We start from the raw sequence: 17,064 nt of genomic DNA, 5'->3' as shown, positions 1-17,064 counted from the left end.
GGGAAAGAGACAAATGAAAAAGCCACACTCTTCCGTACGAAGCACAAACCAGTGGTTGCTAGAAGGTAGGTGCGGGGGTGGGAGGGAATGGGCGAAACAGATGAAGGGGATTGAGAGCGCGCTTCTCGAGACGAACCCTGAGCCATTACAGTGTACACCTGAAACAGAGCACCGTGTGTTTCGTCTAGTTACAAAAAAAAAAGAAATCATGAAGCCATGTTTAGAAAGCCGTAAAAATAGTTGTCCAGTCCACAGCATATTTAATGTAAATTGTATATTAAATTACAATGTTTATTTATTTATTTTTAAAGATTATATTTATTTATTTGACAGACAAATCACAGGCAGGGGAGTGGCAGGCAGAGGGAGAGGGAGAAGCAAGTTCCCCGCTGAGCAGAGAGCCCAAGGTGGGGCTCGATCCCAGGACCCCAGGATCATGACCTGAGCTGAAGGTAGATGCTTAACCCACTGAGCCACCCAGGCACCCCATTTATATAAACTTTTTTTTTTTTTTAATGAAAATAGGATCGCAAGGGGGTGAACTCCTTTCTGTTCTGTCTTTTGCTTATTTTAAGACATTTTATCTCATCAGGGTGTAACCTAAGGGGGCAGTTCCTAACCTAGGTGTGCCATGGGGGGCCCCCTCCAGCAGCTGGGAGGGGTCTCAGTCTCAGAACTGGTTGCAGATGTCAGACATTAGTCCTACAGTCTGTGAGTCATGTCCTTTGCAGGTCTGGGATAGATTCAAGTTACCGTCTATAATGTCCTTCTCACTTGCCTGCCTCCTGAAAGCTTTTTGAGTATTTCAGCACTTCCGATTACATACTACGTTTAAATATTCATCACCTTCTCAGCTCCAGCGTCAAAGAATACAAATAAAGCGAAAACACCTCCCTCCCTGGAGGGGAGCAGAGGGTTTAGTATGGGTCCACCAGGATCTGTCCTCTGCATCACACACGTGAGCACACAGAGAAAAACATCTTTTTGTGGGGGTGTATTGTTTAAAGTCCTTGAGATGGTACTAAGTTGTAATTAGGCAAGCGTCTTGGTTTTGTCATGTAACAATATTTTGGGGGGATTTCCCACCCGGTAAACATGTCTCTTTCTTATGGCTACATCGTGTTCGGCTGCTGGGGGTTTGGATGTACTTATCCCTGACTGATGACTATCTAGGCTAGTCTCCGTTTTTGTGACACCCCATCACACAGGGGGTCCTAGCTCTTTAGGGTGGAGGAGGGTTGCTGGGGAGGGGAGGGTGGTGGGTGGACACAGCTGGCTGCTTGGGAACTGTGCACACCCCTGGGTGGGGCGCAGAGGAATCTTGACCTGGCTGTGGATGTCCTTGTCCCCTCACGGAAGGGGTCAGCCCCCGGGCTATGTCCCTGGAGCTTAGGGAAAGCCTCAAGACAGGACAGATGGGTCAAAAGAATGCCATAAAAGACAGAGCAGACTGGTTTTTGAGCTCTTACAAAAAGGTCAGCAGACTTTCAGCTGGAGCTAAGTCTACTGATTGCCGGGCATTGTCATATTTGTCACACCATCTTGGCAGGCAGGGGCCCAGGTGGCTTGGGGATCGTAGTGTTGACTGGGCTGGACCTTCCCTGGAACCCCTCCATCCAGGCCAGCGGGGAGGGAGATTTGCAGTGGTGTTGGGAGCAAACGGAGGTGCTCCTGGGCACGGGGAGGGGGGTGCTGGCAGGAAGGGGAAGCGTGTGGGGTCTGTGGAGGACCTTCATCATCGGTGGCAGGGGCCACACTCCAGCGGTGTTACAGCTCCCGAAGGATTGTGCTTAAAATCATCTGCAGCAGGAAGACAAGACCCAAGACCCCCAGGTTCAGAGCGGCTCTTGTGCGGCTCTCTCTCCAGAATCCGGTGAAAGGAACAGACTGCATTCCTGAGCACAGTGCAGTAACTTACAACGACAGCTCAGTCCCATCTGTCCTCTGAAGTGTCCTAAATAACCCCCCAGCCATTCGTAGACTTACCTTGCTCGAGATGTGCTTTCTGGACCCACGAGCTAAGAATGGTTTTACGTTTTTATGAAATTAACTAATCAGGTTTTTAGTTAATTAATTAAAGTTGATTAATTAAAAGTCTCCAGCGCCAAATTCTAAGTAATCTCTACACCCAGCGTGGGGCTGGAACTCACGACCCTGAGATCAAGAGCCGCCCGTTCCATGGACTGAGCCAGCTGGGTGTCCCTGGCTTTCCATTTTTAAATGGCTGAAAAAAAGATCGAAACATAATATTATTTCCTGACATGTAAAAATTATGTAAGAGTCAAATGTCCGTACGAATAAAGTTTTATTGGCACACAGCCACCATGTTCAGCATTTATGAATGGTCGTGGCAACTTCTATATGTACTACAGTGGCAGCGTTGGGTAGCTGTGTCAGAGACTGGACGGCCTCCAAAACCTGAAATGTGTATTTCTTAGGTTTTTCAAGATATGTCACTTATGAGTGTTTGTTCTTCCCGCATTTAAAAAAAAAAAGAAAAGTAATGCACGTTCGTGTTAGCCAACGCAGAAATGAATTTTTTAAATGCACCTGTCACACCACTGGTACTTGTTTTTTTGCACAAGCATGCCCGTGCCTCCCGGGGTCTAGCTGCCTATGTACTATGAAACTGGAAATATGTTGGCTCACTCCTTTCTTGTGCTTTGGCTCTCACATCTGAAACAATTTGATGTATCCTAACTTACTTTCGCAAACTTCCTTCTGTTACTGAATTATGTCATAATTCAAACTCACTGGGATGTGTGGGCTGTTTCTAAGTTTTGAATATTCATAAAGCTGGGAAGACTACCTTTTTGTATTTCTTGATTATCCTGAAGAGAAATTCCAAGCAACAGAATTCCTGGGCCTTTGGGTTTGGATTCCTGTCACCAGACTGTGCTCCCAAGGGCAGAACTGGAGAGGAGCTCCTTCCCAACCTCTCCAGCAGGGCTGGACATAATTATCATTAGAATATTTTCCATGACAGGTGGGAAAGGACTGGGCTTTTTTTTTTTTTTTTTAAGATTTTGTTTATTTATTTGACACAGAGAGAGATCACAAGTAGGCAGAGAGGCAGGCAGAGAGAGGGAGAAGCAGGCTCCCTGCTGAGTAGAGAGCCCGATGTGGGACTCGATCCCAGGACCCTGAGATCATGACCTGAGCCAAAGGCAGAGGCTTTAACCCACTGAGCCACCCAGGTGCTTCAAGGACTGGGCTTTTAAGTGACATTTCTATGATCACTAGCATAATTTAATTTTCCCCCACGTTTATTAGCCATGTACATTTTTTCTTAAATTATCCCCTGTTCTGGGGCACCTGGGTGGCTCAGTGGGTTAAAGCCTCTGCCTTCAACTCAGGTCATGATCCCAGGGTCCCGGGATCGAGCCCCACATCCGGCTCTCTGACTCGGCAGGGAGCCTGCTTCCTCCTCTCTCTCTGCATGACTCTCTGCCTACCTGTGATCTCTCTGTCAAATAAATAAATAAATAATCTTAAAAAAAAATTATCCCCTGTTCTTGGGGTGCCTGGGTGGCTCAGTTGGTGGCTCAGCCTTCGGCTCTGGTCATGATCCCAGAATCCTGGGATTGAGTCCCGCATCGGGCTCCCTGCTCAGCTCCCTGCTTCTCCCTCTGCTTGCGCTCTCTCCCTCTCTCTCTGACAAATAAATAAAATCTTTTAAAAAATCATATCTTAGGGGCGCCTGGGTGGCTCAGTGGGTTAAAGCCTCTGTCTTCAGCTCAGGTCATGATCCCAGTGTCCTGGGATCAAGCCCCGCATTGGGCTTTCTCTCAGCGGGGAGCCTGCTTCCCTTCCTCTCTCTGCCTGCCTCTCTGCCTACTATGGTCTCTGTCTGTCAAATAAATAAATAAAATCTTTAAAAAAAAATCATCTCTTATTCTTTATCCATTGTTTTCTATTTATAATCTATTCCTAAATAGAAATAAAAACTGTTCTTATTGATTTGAAAGTGCTCTTTATATAGTAAGAATATTAACTATGTGAGTTAAAACGGAATGCTATAAAAACCCTTACTGAAGGGCACCTGTGGGGCTCAGTTTGTTAAGCATCTGCTTTCGGCTCAATCCTGGAATGGAGCCCCACATCAGGCTCCCTGCCTGGCAGGAAGCCTGCTTCTCCCTCTCCCAGTCCCCCTACTTGTTCTCTCTCTCGCTGTGTCTCTCTCTGTCAAATAAGTAAATAAAATCTTAATAAAGAAAAGAAGCCTTATTGAGGCGGCAGCTGATTAATAAGCGACACTAATGGACACGCCCACTTTCCCGGGCTGGGGGTGTGGGGAACAGAAGTGGTAATTTTTTATCTGCCAAATCTGTGGCAAGTATTTTCGCCGGTTTTCTCTTTGGCTTTTAGAAGAATTCTCCACATTAAAATTGTAATATTTGATTTTTTTTCCAAAGATTTTATTTTTAAGCCATCTTTATACCCAACGTGGAGCTCCAACTCCACGACCCCGAGATCAAGAGTCATGCGCTCCACCAGCTGAGCCAGCCGGGTGCCCCTGGACAGTGGTTAAGCATCTGCCTTTGGCTCAGGTCATGATCCCAGGATCCTGGGATCGAGCCCCCCCCATCGGGCTCCCTGCTCAGCGGGAAGCCTGCGTCTCCCTCTCCAACTCCCCCTGCTTGTGTTCCCTCTCTCACTGCCTCTTTCCCTCTGTCAAATCAATAAATAAATGCAAATCTTTAAAACAAATAAAAATAAATAAATAAACAGGAGTCTCCATGTGAAAATTGTAAGAACGTTTATGAACCAGACCCCTCCGTCCTCGCCTACCTGGAGCTGGCTTTGCTGTTTGCTTACACGCACGCGAATACCTTCCTTGCGCCAGAGCGATGCCCCCCCGCCCCCGTCCCCACCAAGCCCCAGGCAGCTCCCACCTGCGTGCCCAGGAGCAGACTCTGCAGATCCCCTGGGGCTCTTTCAGAAGGAGGCCAAGTAGAGGAGGCCAGTGGGGTTCTCGGTTCCTACCATCAGGACCCCAGCCCCCTGGAGGCCAAAGATCCCGTGTGCGCCACCCCCACCCCCGCCCCCCGCCCCACCTCTCCCGTGGGAACCACACTCCCCAGGTGAAAGGCTGTGCCCCACCTGGGTGAGCACGAAGTCCTGCTGGGTTAGGCTCCAGATGATTTCAAAGTGATCCACATCATGGATTTCTTCAAACGAGGCATCCCACCCTCCCCGGCGCAGCGTCTGGGTAAGGAAGGAGTCAAGTAAGAGGCGGCAGGCGGGGGAAGGTGGGGGAGCGTCACCCCGCGCCTGCCACGTGCAGGTGCTCGCTAAGTATTTGTTGGATAAATGGCTCAGGGTCTTGGGGTCCCTTGGGGTGAAACAAAGAGGAAGGGAATAGGAGGACAGGACCCTCAACCTCTGGCCAGAGGCGGGGAGCTGCGGGTACCTGAAAAAACTCTCTCGACTGTCGGTGGAATTCAGGGGAGTCGTGTTGGCCCACAGTCACCAGCATGTGGCAGGCTGGACCCAAGGGCCGAGCCAGGGCCGCCTCCAGGAGCAGCTGGGGGCTGTTCCTCCGAGCGTCCTCCCTGATGAAGGGGGTAGGCGTGGGTCAGGGCAGAGAGGAGGCTGCAGTTCACCCCGGGCCCTCCTGGGAGGGTCCCCCTCAGCTCCGGGAGGCGGGGGCAAATGACTCACGGGGTCAGGAGGAGAGGGGCGTTCTGAGTGGTGTGCACGATGGGCGCCAGGTCATAGATCCCACTTACCAGGAAAAAACCTGTGAAGGGGAAGAGTCAGAGGGTCAGGCTGCAGGTGGGGCCGAGGCTCCACCAAGCCAGGCCTCAAGCAGACCCGGAGGGTAGGGGGGAGCCTTATGGGGCCAGCCCAGCCTCCAGGACCAAAGGGGCAAGACCACGGTAGGGGGAGAGAAGCAAAGCAGGCCTGCCTCACAGGGCTCAGAGCCCGCAGGTCAAGCCCTCTGTGGCTGCTGGGATTTGGGGCAGCCGTTGTCGACCACCCGAGGAGGGCGAAGGCTGCCCAGCCAGACCTGCAGTCCCGTGAAAACCTTTGAGGTTGGGTGTGACTCCGTGCTTGGTCCAGTTGGCCAGGAGCATCATGGCAGCCAGGTGGGCCCCTGCTGAGTGTCCACAAAGGTAAAGTCCCCTGGGTCGGGTCAGAGAAGAGAGCCAAATCTGCCTTCAGTTTCCTGAGTGCATCGGATCAGTACCAGAGGCTCCCGATTTGCCTTCTGCTCCACAGCCCGGAGGAGGCAGCTGCGCTGCTCCCAAGGCACTAAACCCACCGTCCTCCTGCATTGTCTGACAAAAGGAAGATCTGCAGGGACACCCACTCATTGCACGGATATTTCCTCTGCACAAATGCGACGCTCCGAGTCACCTGGTCTATCATCTGGTCCAGGGTTCCTGCACACAGAGCAGGAGTAGGGTCAGGGTCCATGGCGGGTGGCTCCCTCCCCTCCAAAGCCCAGCAGCCTTCAAACCCCTAGGACCATCCTCATTACCTTTGGGGGCAATGTCATAAGCCACGACTACCACGGCCACTCCCCGTGCCGTCAGTGGCTCGACCATGAAGGCTGACATGTCCTTACTGAGGAAAGAGACAGACATGTGATAATGGAGGAACCTCCGCCGCCAACCAGGCTCCTTTCTGGCCGTGTCCACCCAGGGCTCCAGCCCTCTCTGGTCCTGTGTAGTATAAGGAAGAAGGTAGGTGCGGTCCTTACCTTATCACCTGCTAGCTCTGAAACCCTGGGGGCTTTACTTAACCTCTAAGTCTGCTTTCCTCATCTGTAAAATGGGGACATCTACTTTCTTGTGGGTGCTGTCTTTGAGAAATGAAGATCAGATGCACAGAGAGCTTTGTGGGACAATGGGTAAAGCCATAAATTCAGCTGCAAAGATGCCTATGCTTGAAGGGTCGTAGATCCTGTAGCAGGAAACTCCTTAGTGAGATCCTAGGGAACAACAGTGTCCTTGAAGATCTCAAGTATGCCTCTGCTTATCGTATGGTGATGAGCTGACCTGGGTTCCCCGGGGGCTCTCCCACCGAAAGCCTCATGTCTGGGAAACCCCTCAGTCCCACACAGGCCAGGAGGGTTAGTCACTGCGGTTTCCCTTTGACTGCGAGTAGCTTGAACGTACTTCTCCCCGGGTACAGTGGGTTAAGTCATGTTCCCTCAAAAGACAGGTCCACGTCCTAAGCCCAGCACCTGGGAATATGGCCACACAGTGTACAGAGCTGTCATTAGGGACCCTGAGGGGAGGTCATCCATGATTTAGGATGGACCTCAATCCTACAATGGGTGATGTTATAAGAGAGAAAGGTTGGGGGAGATCTGAGACACAGACACACAGACACCGCGGAAGCCCAGTGAGAACGGAGGCAGAGACGGAAATGAGGCGACCACAGCCAACGAAACCCAAGAACCCCCCAGAAGCTGGAGGAGGCGGGAGCAGGTTCTCCCTGGAGCCTCAGAACGGAGCAGGGTGCTGCACACACCCCGATCTCAGACTTCTGGCCACTGGAACCGGAAGAGAATGTGTTTCAGTGGTAAGCCAGCAAGTTTGCAGTCATCTGTTGCAGCAGCCAAAAGAACTTCTACACCAGGGCAAGAAGAATCTCCAGATCCTGCTCATCCAGACCCCGACTCACCTTCCACTCTGCCAGTAGCCTCCGTGAAGGAACAGACAGAAAGGCAAGCCTGTAAAGACAGACAAAGGCATGGGGGCTGAGCCCAGGCGGCCAGGCCAGCCAAGATCTGCCCAGGGACAGCCCTCCCGATGGCCTACCTTCAGCAGCCACTTCTCCAGGAAAGTAGATGTCCAGTTTCTCCCCTTCGCCATCCCCGTAGGGGACATGCAGCAGGCTCTTCCTGGTGGCCCGGGCCTTCTTGGTGGCTGTCTCGAGAAACGGACAAGTCGCCGTCAGTACAATCTGTATCATTTCTCTATCATTTAAGGCAGAATCTTTTCTGCTGAAAGCTCCTTGGGATGCACCCGTCAGTTCTAGCTGTCACTGTTTGCCTCCAACAATGCTTCCCCAAGTCTTCAAGGTCATCTGAGCTGGGTTCCCAAGCATCACGTGGGTGTGTGTGGTCAGTTGCAACGACAGCAGACTGGCCCACCCAAGTGGGACCGATAAGGTCTGTCTGGAAGGGCGCCATGGTTCGGAAGGGCGCACTCTGTCCAATGCTTCATTATGGGGTTTTTGCGGCCATGACGCTTTGCTTCGTGCTCCAGGAAGTGTCGACTTGTCCAAGTCTTTTGAAAAACAATCTTCTAGGGAAGCAAGATATAAACTCACTTCAAATAGGGGTGCCTGGGGGGCTCAGCTGGTGAAGCGTCCGACTCTTGATCTCGCCTCAGGTCACGATCTCACGGCGGGATCGAGCCCTGCGTCGGGTCTGCGCTCAGTGTGGAGTCTGGTTCAGATTCTCTCTCCCTCTCCCTGCCCTTTTGCTCCTCCCTGCTCAAGTGCTCTCTCTTTTTCTCTCATAGAAATAAAGCATTTAATCTCACTTCAAATAAATCGATAATAAAACAATATGGATATGTAATTGGGTGCCAGAAGGGGAGGTGAGAATGATGTGGAAATTGGCGAGGACTTGGGTGGAGAAGAAGAAAGGAGAAGGGGCATTGTTAGGGCATTGTGAAGGGGTGGGGTGAGAGGGGAGTCTGTGTATTCATGCCCTCCCCCAAGTGCTCTCTCCCCAAATCAGTGAAATGCGGGCAGCCTAGCTCCCTCCAACACTGGGCACTGGAGAGTGTAAATTGGTAAGATCTTCTGAAAGACGGTTTGGAAATAGGTATCAAAGCCCAAGAAGATTGTATTCCTTGATTCCTAAGTCCCTATCCACTCAGTTTTTATAAGGAAATGATCAGATATATTCCCAAAGACTTGTTTTAAAGATGTCCACAGTAATGGTATTTATAATAGCCTCAGTGACCTATGAAAATAGAAAGCTGCTCGGAGACATTATGGCTTATCCCCCTTCTCGGCTTTGTCATAGAGTCTGGGTTCACCACTCTTGATATACTTTTCGCTGTTTTTCCTGTCTGTCTGTTGCCTTCACCCTGAAGACAAGGGCTTTGCTTTACCCGCCTCTGTATACCCAGGACTTGATAGGTAGTAAAAAAATTAAAAGAAAATTGTGTGATAGGAGCACCTGGGTGACTCAGATGGGTGACCAGAGTCTGCCATTGGCTCGGATCATGATCTTAGGGTCTTAGGATCGAGCACCACCTTGGGCTCGCTGTTCAGTGGGAAGCCTGCTTCTCCCTCTCCCCTGTCTATGCTTTCTCTGTCTCTCTCGGATTCAAATGAATAAAGAGAAAAAAAATCTTAAAAAAGAAAATTGTGTGATAAACAAATATTTCAACAAGCAGTACTGGGTTAACCAAATATCCAAATGGAAAAAAAAAAAAAAAGTTTATTGATCCCTACCTCACACCACGCCAGATTAGTTCCTGATGGACTATCTAAACATGAAAGAGAGGACAACAGAGCTCTTGGAAAAGAGCATAAGAGATCTTCATGATCTTGGGATAGCAAAGATTACATAAGTAGGACCCCAAACACATTAATTGAAAAGGAAATGGATAAGTATTTCATGATGCAAAGAGCAGAACAGGAATAGCACAGAGATTATGGTGATCTTCCCGATATATTGAAATTGGTGGGGAGAGATGTGAACTTGGGATCCACGTCCCCAGAGATGCCCAGGTCCCCCGCTTTGGTGGCCGCAGTGCTGGGCCCAAAAGGAAAATAATGCTCCTCTGGGTTGGATGACCCTGGACCTCCAGAAGGGGCTAAGTCACTGTGTAGAGATAGTTTGTATAAAGTGTGTTTGGGCAAGTGCACATAAACTGTTAAAATGGGCAGTTGGCATTTTGGCTGGACTGCTCAAGGCCAAGACCAACAACTGGTCTTGGCTTTGAGCAGGGTAGACGCCCCATTTCCCCATGCCAAAACCAGAGACCAGGCTGCCTTTGCAGGACAGGCAAAACCAGTTTGCCATCACTGACCATGTCTACTGACCACACACACTGGCCCCCCACCATCCTTGGAGTGAGGGGACAAGAGAAGGGAAGTTTTCTTAGGAGAGAGATGTGCTGTGCATGCGCTGTGGGTACCCGCTCCCTCACCTGTGGATGAGTAGATGGAGACTTCCCAACTCCTAATGCTTCAAGTGACCAACCGCTCAGAGGGCCTGAGGTGTGACTCCTGCAAGGGTGTAATGACCAAGGGCGCCTGGGTGGCTCAGTGGGTTAAGCCTCTGCCTTCGGCTCAGGTCATGATCTCAGGGTTCTGGGATTGAGCCCCGCATCCGGCTCTCTGCTCAGTGGGGAGCCTGCTTCCCCCGTTTTCTCTGCCTGACGCTTTGCCTACTTGTGATCGCTCTCTGTGTCAAATAAATAAAAATTTTTTAAAAAGGTCTAATGACCAGAACAGACCAGCCTCCTAGTGTGTCCATGTGCCACACTGGGCACAGACCTCTATATAGGACACACTTAATGGAATGCATGTATTAGAGACTTTCAGTGACTCAAATATATTGCATTTGTGATTCTAATCTAAAGTGTTTAAGGGCGCCTGGGTGGCTCAGTTGGTTAAGCATCTGCCTTGGACTCAGGTCATGATCCTGGGGTCCTGCAATAGAGCCCCGCGTCTGGCTCTCTGCTCAGCAGGAAGCCTGCTCCCTCGCACGGCCCCCCCAACCCCGCCTGCCTCTCTGCCTACTTGTGATCTCTGTCAAATAAATAAATCTTTTTTTTAAAAAAATGGTTTAAGTGGTACATTTTATGTCACGTGTACTGTATAGCACAGTCAAACAAAACTGGCGCTTGTATCTTTTGTGCCTTTGAGTCTTCCTCTGGCTTTCCTGGTGGAGAGGAAAAAGCCCCTGCGAAGGTAGTAAAGGCCCTGGGAGGTCCGGACCCCACCAGAGGCTGTCAACCACGAGGCTCCACCCACCTCATTGGCGATTGGTTCTCTTGGAGAAGGGCGTGGCTTGGGGGACCGGAGGCTGCAGGACCGTCTGAGAGGCAGGGCGCCCAAGCAGCGGTTCAGCACAGACCTCTACCTGCCCGCCTGCCTGCCTGTTGGCTCATCCGCCCATGCATCCACCCTTCCATGCATGCATCCATCCTTCATTTAGTGTACAATGTATCAGTCCTAAGAGTTGCGGTAAAACAAGTTTAAACTTACTGACAGAGGAAATAGTTCTGAAAACCCGCCCCTCCCCGCCCCCTTCTCTCTGCCCACGCTCGCTCAGCAGTCCTGCGTGTCCAGCCTTAGCGAGGCCAGGTCCTTAAGGCAGAGAAAGGTCACCTACGCATTAGAGCAGCACACTCCCTACTGCAAATTACCAGGTCAGTGACTGTAAGGGTGAATATAAACCAAAAGTAAGGGGGAAATTATTTTTAGTCTCCCTGGTGCAGAAAAGGAAAAGAGAGCTTCCTCCCTCCCTTTTTTTCCAGTGTTTATTTTGGGAAACTCCTTGTAAATCCTTTCTCTACCCCTTTGAGGTGTATGTAGATATGTTTAAAAGCTGACAAACTCTCTTGCCAGTTAAGCTAGGAATGTTTCTGTCCCAGACCAGAAGCCAGCACCCTACCCCCAGATTCCATGGGAGGGCAGGAGCAGGTGTCTGGCTCCCAAGTTACAAGACTACCTCTTGCCTTGAAGAGATGGGGAATTTTCTTTTTCCTCTGGAGAATGGCAGTTTGCAAGCCTGGGCCACCCTAGGTACTGAGTGGATTGTGGAAGAACCAGGGGGCTCTGTCAGGCTCTCTGGCTTGAGCACAGGTACCCTCTATCTTGAGAGCAGGTGTATCTGGTCTGCGATGGGGCATATTGCTGGCCTGTATAAAAGGGTGATGTTTCTTTCTGGGGTCTCTAGCAGCTCCTATGGGGCACGTCACAGTTTGGCTACCCCTTGTTCAATAATAACATGTCTTCTTTTTTCTCTCTGTCCTTTGTGGAGAGGCTTTCTGGCTTGGCAGCAATTTTCCACTATTAGCGCTTGGTGTCCCTTTGCCGTGTCCTGTGAGTGTGACTGTGGGGCAATCCTCGAGGCCACAGGCAGCACTGACGGGGTCTGGGGGGATCCTCCAGCAGAGGCCAGGCAGTGCTCCCTCCTGACGCTGCCTGACCAGCCCCACCAGGTCAGTCTGCTCCTTTCTCCCCGTGGCCAGGGGGTCCCCTCACGAGCTGTATGAGCTCGTCAAGCAGGGTGAGGTGAGGAAGGCCCTTGCTTTGGGGACAACATTGGAGTCGGGGGGTGGCACGAAAAACTCAGTAATGAACTCAGTAATGAAGATTGTTTTGGGTTGTAGGTTTGTGTCCCCCAACATTCCTATGTTGAAGTGTTGCTCCCTAACGTGATGGTATTGGAGGCCTCCGGGAGCTATTTGCTTTGGATGGGGTCATGAGGGTGGGGCCCCTGTCGTGGGATTAGCAGCCTTAAACAAAGAGGAAGAAAGACCAGGGCTCTTCCTCTCTCTCTCCTGCTCTCTCTGCCAAGTGAGGACATATGGACAAGACAGCTGTCGGCAAGTCAGGAAAAGGGCTCTCACCAGGGAACCAAACTAGCCAGCACCTTGATCGTGGCCTTCCCAGCCTCCAGAACATGAGAAATAGATTCCTACTGTTTAAGCCACCCGTTCCATGGCCTTTTGTTAGTGCAGACCAAGCTGACCAATATAAAGATAAATAATACTTACTTTAAAGAAGAGCTTTTTTATTTTTATTTTTTTTAAAGATTTTATTTATTTATTTGACAGAGAGAAATCACAAGTAGATGGAGAGGCAGGCAGAGAGAGAGAGGGAAGCAGGCTCCCTGCTGAGCAGAGAGCCCGATGCGGGACTCGATCCCAGGACACTGAGATCATGACCTGAGCCGAAGGCAGCGGCTTAACCCACTGAGCCACCCAGGCGCCCTAAAGAAGAGCTTTTTTAAAAAGTAGGGGGAGCCCTACTTTTTAGTAGGCCCTGAATGGAGCCCAGGGCAGGCCCTGAACCCAGGACTCTGAGATCAAGACCTGAGCTGAGATAAAGAATTGGACACTCGGGGTGCCTGGGTGGCTCAGTGGGTTAAAGCCTCTGCCTTCAGCTCGGGTCATGATCCCAGGGTCCTGGGATGGAGCCCTGCATCAGGCTCTCTGCTCAGCAGGGAGCCTGCTTCCCTTCCTCTCTCTCTCTGCCTGCCTATCTGCCTACCTGTGATCTCTGTCTGTCAAATAAATAAATAAAATCTTAAAAAAAAAATTTAAAAAAGAAAGAATTGGACACTCAACTGACCGAGCCATCCAGGCACCCCAAAGAGAAATACTATTTAGATGCAGTAAATGTACATACATATTTTAAATATCAAGTAACGCTAATGTCCATGGCCAACAAAATGTCAACATTTTAAATAGAGACAGGCTCCAGCCCTGCACGGGCATGGCCCTTGTTCATTGCCCGGGCCCTCAGGCCCCCCTGTTCTTGGGCTCATGTTCTGCACCCCTGGAATGGGTCAGTGGCACCTGCAGCTCCTCCAGGCCAACTACAGCACTGAAAACAGGAAGGTGAGTGGAATGTGAGCTTAAAGCTGTCCACGGTGGGGACAGCACATGGATGGGAGTCTCTGAGGGCAGCGGACAGCACGATCTCCTCAGCTCTTACCCCTCATGCGGAACTTGCTTTCTCAACGGGGACAGTTCTCCTTTCCCTCAAGACAATTATGATAGACAAATAGGTTTTCGGGGTGGTTCCGTCATCGGGCATCTGTTTTCGGCTTGGGTCATGATCCCAGGGTCCTGGGATCGAGGGCTGGGTCGGGCTCCCTGCTCAGTGGACAGTCTGCTTCTCTCTCTGCCCCTCCTCCCTGCTCGTGCTCTCTCTCGCTCTCTCTCCCTCTCAAATAAGTGAATAAAATCTCTTTTTTAAAAGATTTTATTCATTTATTTGAGAGCGAGAGAGAGAGAGCACAAGCAAGGGGAAGGGCAGAGGGAGAAGCAGATTCCTGCTGATCAGGGAGCCCGATGTGGGACTTGATCCTAGAACTCCAGGTGACCTAAATGAATAAAATCTTTAAAAAAAAAAAAAGGCTTTTCTACAAGCTCATGTAGGTTTCACCACGCACTCTGGCTTATTGACCAAATCGTCACGTGTTTGGCACAGAGCTGGGCCCTGCAGAGGGCTCTGAAGAGGCCAGGACACAACTCCACTCCACGTCCGTTGGGACAGGGAGAATACCGGTCAGTGCTGGAATGAACCTCCACGAGCCTGTTCTTCCAGAAGGATTATCTCAGTTTACGGAACCACCAAATCCAAGTGCTCTGTTCAGTCTGGGGAAACCAAGATTCACCTCGGGATTCCTCCACTCGCTTACAGGGTCCCAAGCCCTGACTTCTTGAAAGAAACCAAAGTCTTCTTTGCTTACAAATAGCATCAACACCGAATGTTTGGGCCAAGGGGGAGACCTTTTGGTTTTTCACTCCGCCTCTCTGCACCACTGTGGCCCGTCACCTGATGTGCCTGGGCACGGCTGGCTGAGCACGGAGTAGAGGTGGATCATGGCATGCAGGGGCATTTCCTGGTTCCAGCCATCCTGCAGTGAGGGCTCCTGAGTGGCCCTGAGTGGACAAGGTTTGCCCAGCGCGTGGACTTTGGGAATTGGCCTGAGAGCCTCCCCCTAATCACCGCAATCTGAACCATTGCCACCTGCCAAAGTCCACCCACGGCAGCCATGGAGATGGCCCCCAGTACCCTTGTCTCCTAGGTGTGTGTACATCTTCAGGGTTTCTTCGGCTCCCCGTCGGATGACCCATCTGCTGGGGCAGTACTGATTCTCCAACTCCTGCGGAACACAGACAGACGGCTGCACAAGACCCTGTTCTCCACACTGTGCCGCCATCCCTCCGAACGGTCTGGATGCTTCTCTCCTCCTTGAGAAGCCCCCCCCCCCCATATCTCAGGCTGATTCTCTCCGTTTCCTTCAAGTCCCTCCCATCTCCAGCCTGGTCACCTACTCCTCACTCTCCCCCCAACATCAATCAATTAGGTACTTCAGACACAATGTCGTGGGTGCTCTCAGACTCGTGGCCTAGAGCCACAGTCATGCTTTAATTAACTAGTGGACAGCCTTAAAGGGGAGATGAGGTCCAATAAATCTGTCCTGGTTCATGCCACTGTAGGCACCATTCCTGCTGCTGGAGGCTAGGGAGCTGGGGCCGGGGCCACTGCAGAGAAAGTTGATCTTCTCTGAGCAGGCATGATCCTTTTTTTTTTTTTTTTAAGATTTTATTTATTTCTTTGACCGAGACATATCACAAGTAGGCAGAGAGAGGAGGAAGCAGGCTCCCTGCTGAGCAGAAAGCCCGACGTGGGACTCGATCCCAGCCCCCTGAGATCACGACTTGAGCTGCAGGCAGAGATTTAACCCACTGAGCTACCAAGGCGCCCCTGATCCTTTTTTTTAAAGAGTTTATTCATTTATTTTTAGAGAGAGAGAGAGAGAGAGAGAGAGAGCACACAAGCAGGGGGAGGGGCAAAGGGAGGGGAAGAAAATCCCGCATAGATCCCCCAGTCAGTGTGGAGCTGGACACGGGGCTTGAACCCACAACCTTGAGATCATGACCTGAGCTGAAACCAAGAGTTGGACGCTCAACTGATTGAGCCATCCAGGAGCCCCTGACTAGAATCCTCAGGGGGCAGGATTCTGATTGCAGGAGTCACAGCAAAGAAACCAAAGGTCAGTTTAGAAATGCTGTTGGGCCAGACTGCTGAGACACAGAGGTGCGGCAGGGAAGCTGGGGCTGGGGGAGAGGGTCTTGGATGTTAGGCTAAGATGTTCAGATGTAATGCAGAGAGCAACGAGGAACCAGATTTTGGATAAGGAGCTCGAAGACCAGGAGAAAGAGTGGAGACTAAGATGGGGAATTTGCTGGGGAATTTGCAGGCAGGGTGGCTTCGTGGAAGGGTCTTGAGCTCTGGAGTCAGATGGGTTGAGTGCCATCCACGCTCCAACAACACTTAGAGGCTGTTTTCCTCTCGACAACTCACTTACCCTCTCTGGGTCTTAGCCTAAGGTTGAAGGACTTAAGACATGTAAATGAAGTAAAACTAACCCTTCAAGTGTGGGTTACTGCCTCCTCCCGCTGAACAAGAGTCTTGGCCAGCATTCTTTACATCTATACAATCTGTGTCTGTAGGGCACCTTGTCGTCCCTGACACACACTGAGTGCAATCGTCTTCACACCTGTTATGTATGGTAACAATAATGCAGTGGGTTTTTGAGAGTTCCCTGGTAGTGCAGGTGTGTGTGTGTGTGTGTGTGTGTGTGAGAGAGAGAGAGACAGAGAGACAGAGAGACAGAGCATTTCTTGGGGGTAGTAAGCATAATTTATCAGAATCTCAGGTGTACCAGGAACCAGGAAAACAAACAAACAAACAAACAAACGAACGAACAACAACAACAACAAAGAAAAACCGAAAAAACCCAGAACAGTGCCTGAAATTCAGGAAAACTAGTTAGGAAACTACAGTTGAGTGACAATCAGAGCGTGTGTTCTGCCTGGGTGGTTTCTAACCCAAGGATGACGGTCAGGAAACAGCAGCCTTTCTGCATCCTCCCCGTCCTCCATCTGCATAGGGGACCATCCGCATGGGGGACCCTCGGGTCAGGTCGGGAACCGTGGCCCTCTCTATGGATGCGAGCACAGCTTCGGTTTTCTCTGCTCTTGAAACCAGGCTCGCCGAAGCCTGCCCGTGGCCAGAAGCACCCCCGGTTAGGGCGCTGAAGCCTTCGGAGCAAGCACGCAGGTGCCCCCCTCGCCCTGGAGAGCGCAGGGTCTACGCCCGCCTGAGCTCCGCTGCTGGAAGCGCATCTAACCTCCGCACCGCGCGGCCCGCCCGGCAGCCCGCTTACCTCTGCAGAGAGCTGCTTCCAGGGAGCCTCGGCTCGGGTTGCGCGGCCGGGGACCTCCATCGTCCTACCGCCGCCGGCCAGAAGGCCACCCCGGCTATTTATAAGCGGCGGCGGGGCGGCGGGGCCCGGGGCCGCCCTCCCGGTGACGCGAGCCCGCAGGGGCC

At 51.2% G+C, this 17,064-nt stretch overlaps 1 protein-coding gene across 1 annotated transcript; it reads right to left on the bottom strand.

Annotated features, from left to right (window-relative positions):
• Positions 1 to 1,030: 1,030 nt before the first annotated feature.
• AFMID (arylformamidase) lies at positions 1,031 to 17,008 on the bottom strand. The gene is made up of 11 exons (XM_032321899.1): positions 16,901 to 17,008; positions 14,740 to 14,830; positions 7,776 to 7,883; positions 7,639 to 7,687; positions 6,488 to 6,573; positions 6,317 to 6,389; positions 6,032 to 6,129; positions 5,665 to 5,743; positions 5,414 to 5,555; positions 5,104 to 5,208; positions 1,031 to 1,800 (listed from the first exon to the last, which is right to left on the bottom strand). Exons 1-11 carry the CDS (start codon positions 16,958 to 16,960, stop codon positions 1,768 to 1,770), a joined length of 924 nt encoding a protein of 307 aa, XP_032177790.1. The 5' UTR covers positions 16,961 to 17,008; the 3' UTR covers positions 1,031 to 1,767.
• Positions 17,009 to 17,064: the final 56 nt, after the last annotated feature.

Source organism: Mustela erminea, chromosome 18 (assembly GCF_009829155.1).
Source record: "Mustela erminea isolate mMusErm1 chromosome 18, mMusErm1.Pri, whole genome shotgun sequence".
NCBI lineage: Eukaryota > Metazoa > Chordata > Mammalia > Carnivora > Mustelidae > Mustela > Mustela erminea.
This window is presented reverse-complemented; position numbering and strand designations above follow the sequence as displayed.

Excerpts from the sequence above, each read along its gene's own strand:
- AFMID (XM_032321899.1), bottom strand. The coding sequence starts at position 16,960 with ATGGAGGTCCCCGGCCGCGCAACCCGAGCCGAGGCTCCCTGGAAGCAG. Across the intron at positions 7,884-14,739 it reads CACACACCTAGGAGACAAGG|CCACCAAGAAGGCCCGGGCC; the intron begins GTACTGGGGGCC and ends TTCTCGAGACAG. Across the intron at positions 6,130-6,316 it reads AGGAAATATCCGTGCAATGA|GGGACTTTACCTTTGTGGAC; the intron begins GTGGGTGTCCCT and ends GACCCGACCCAG.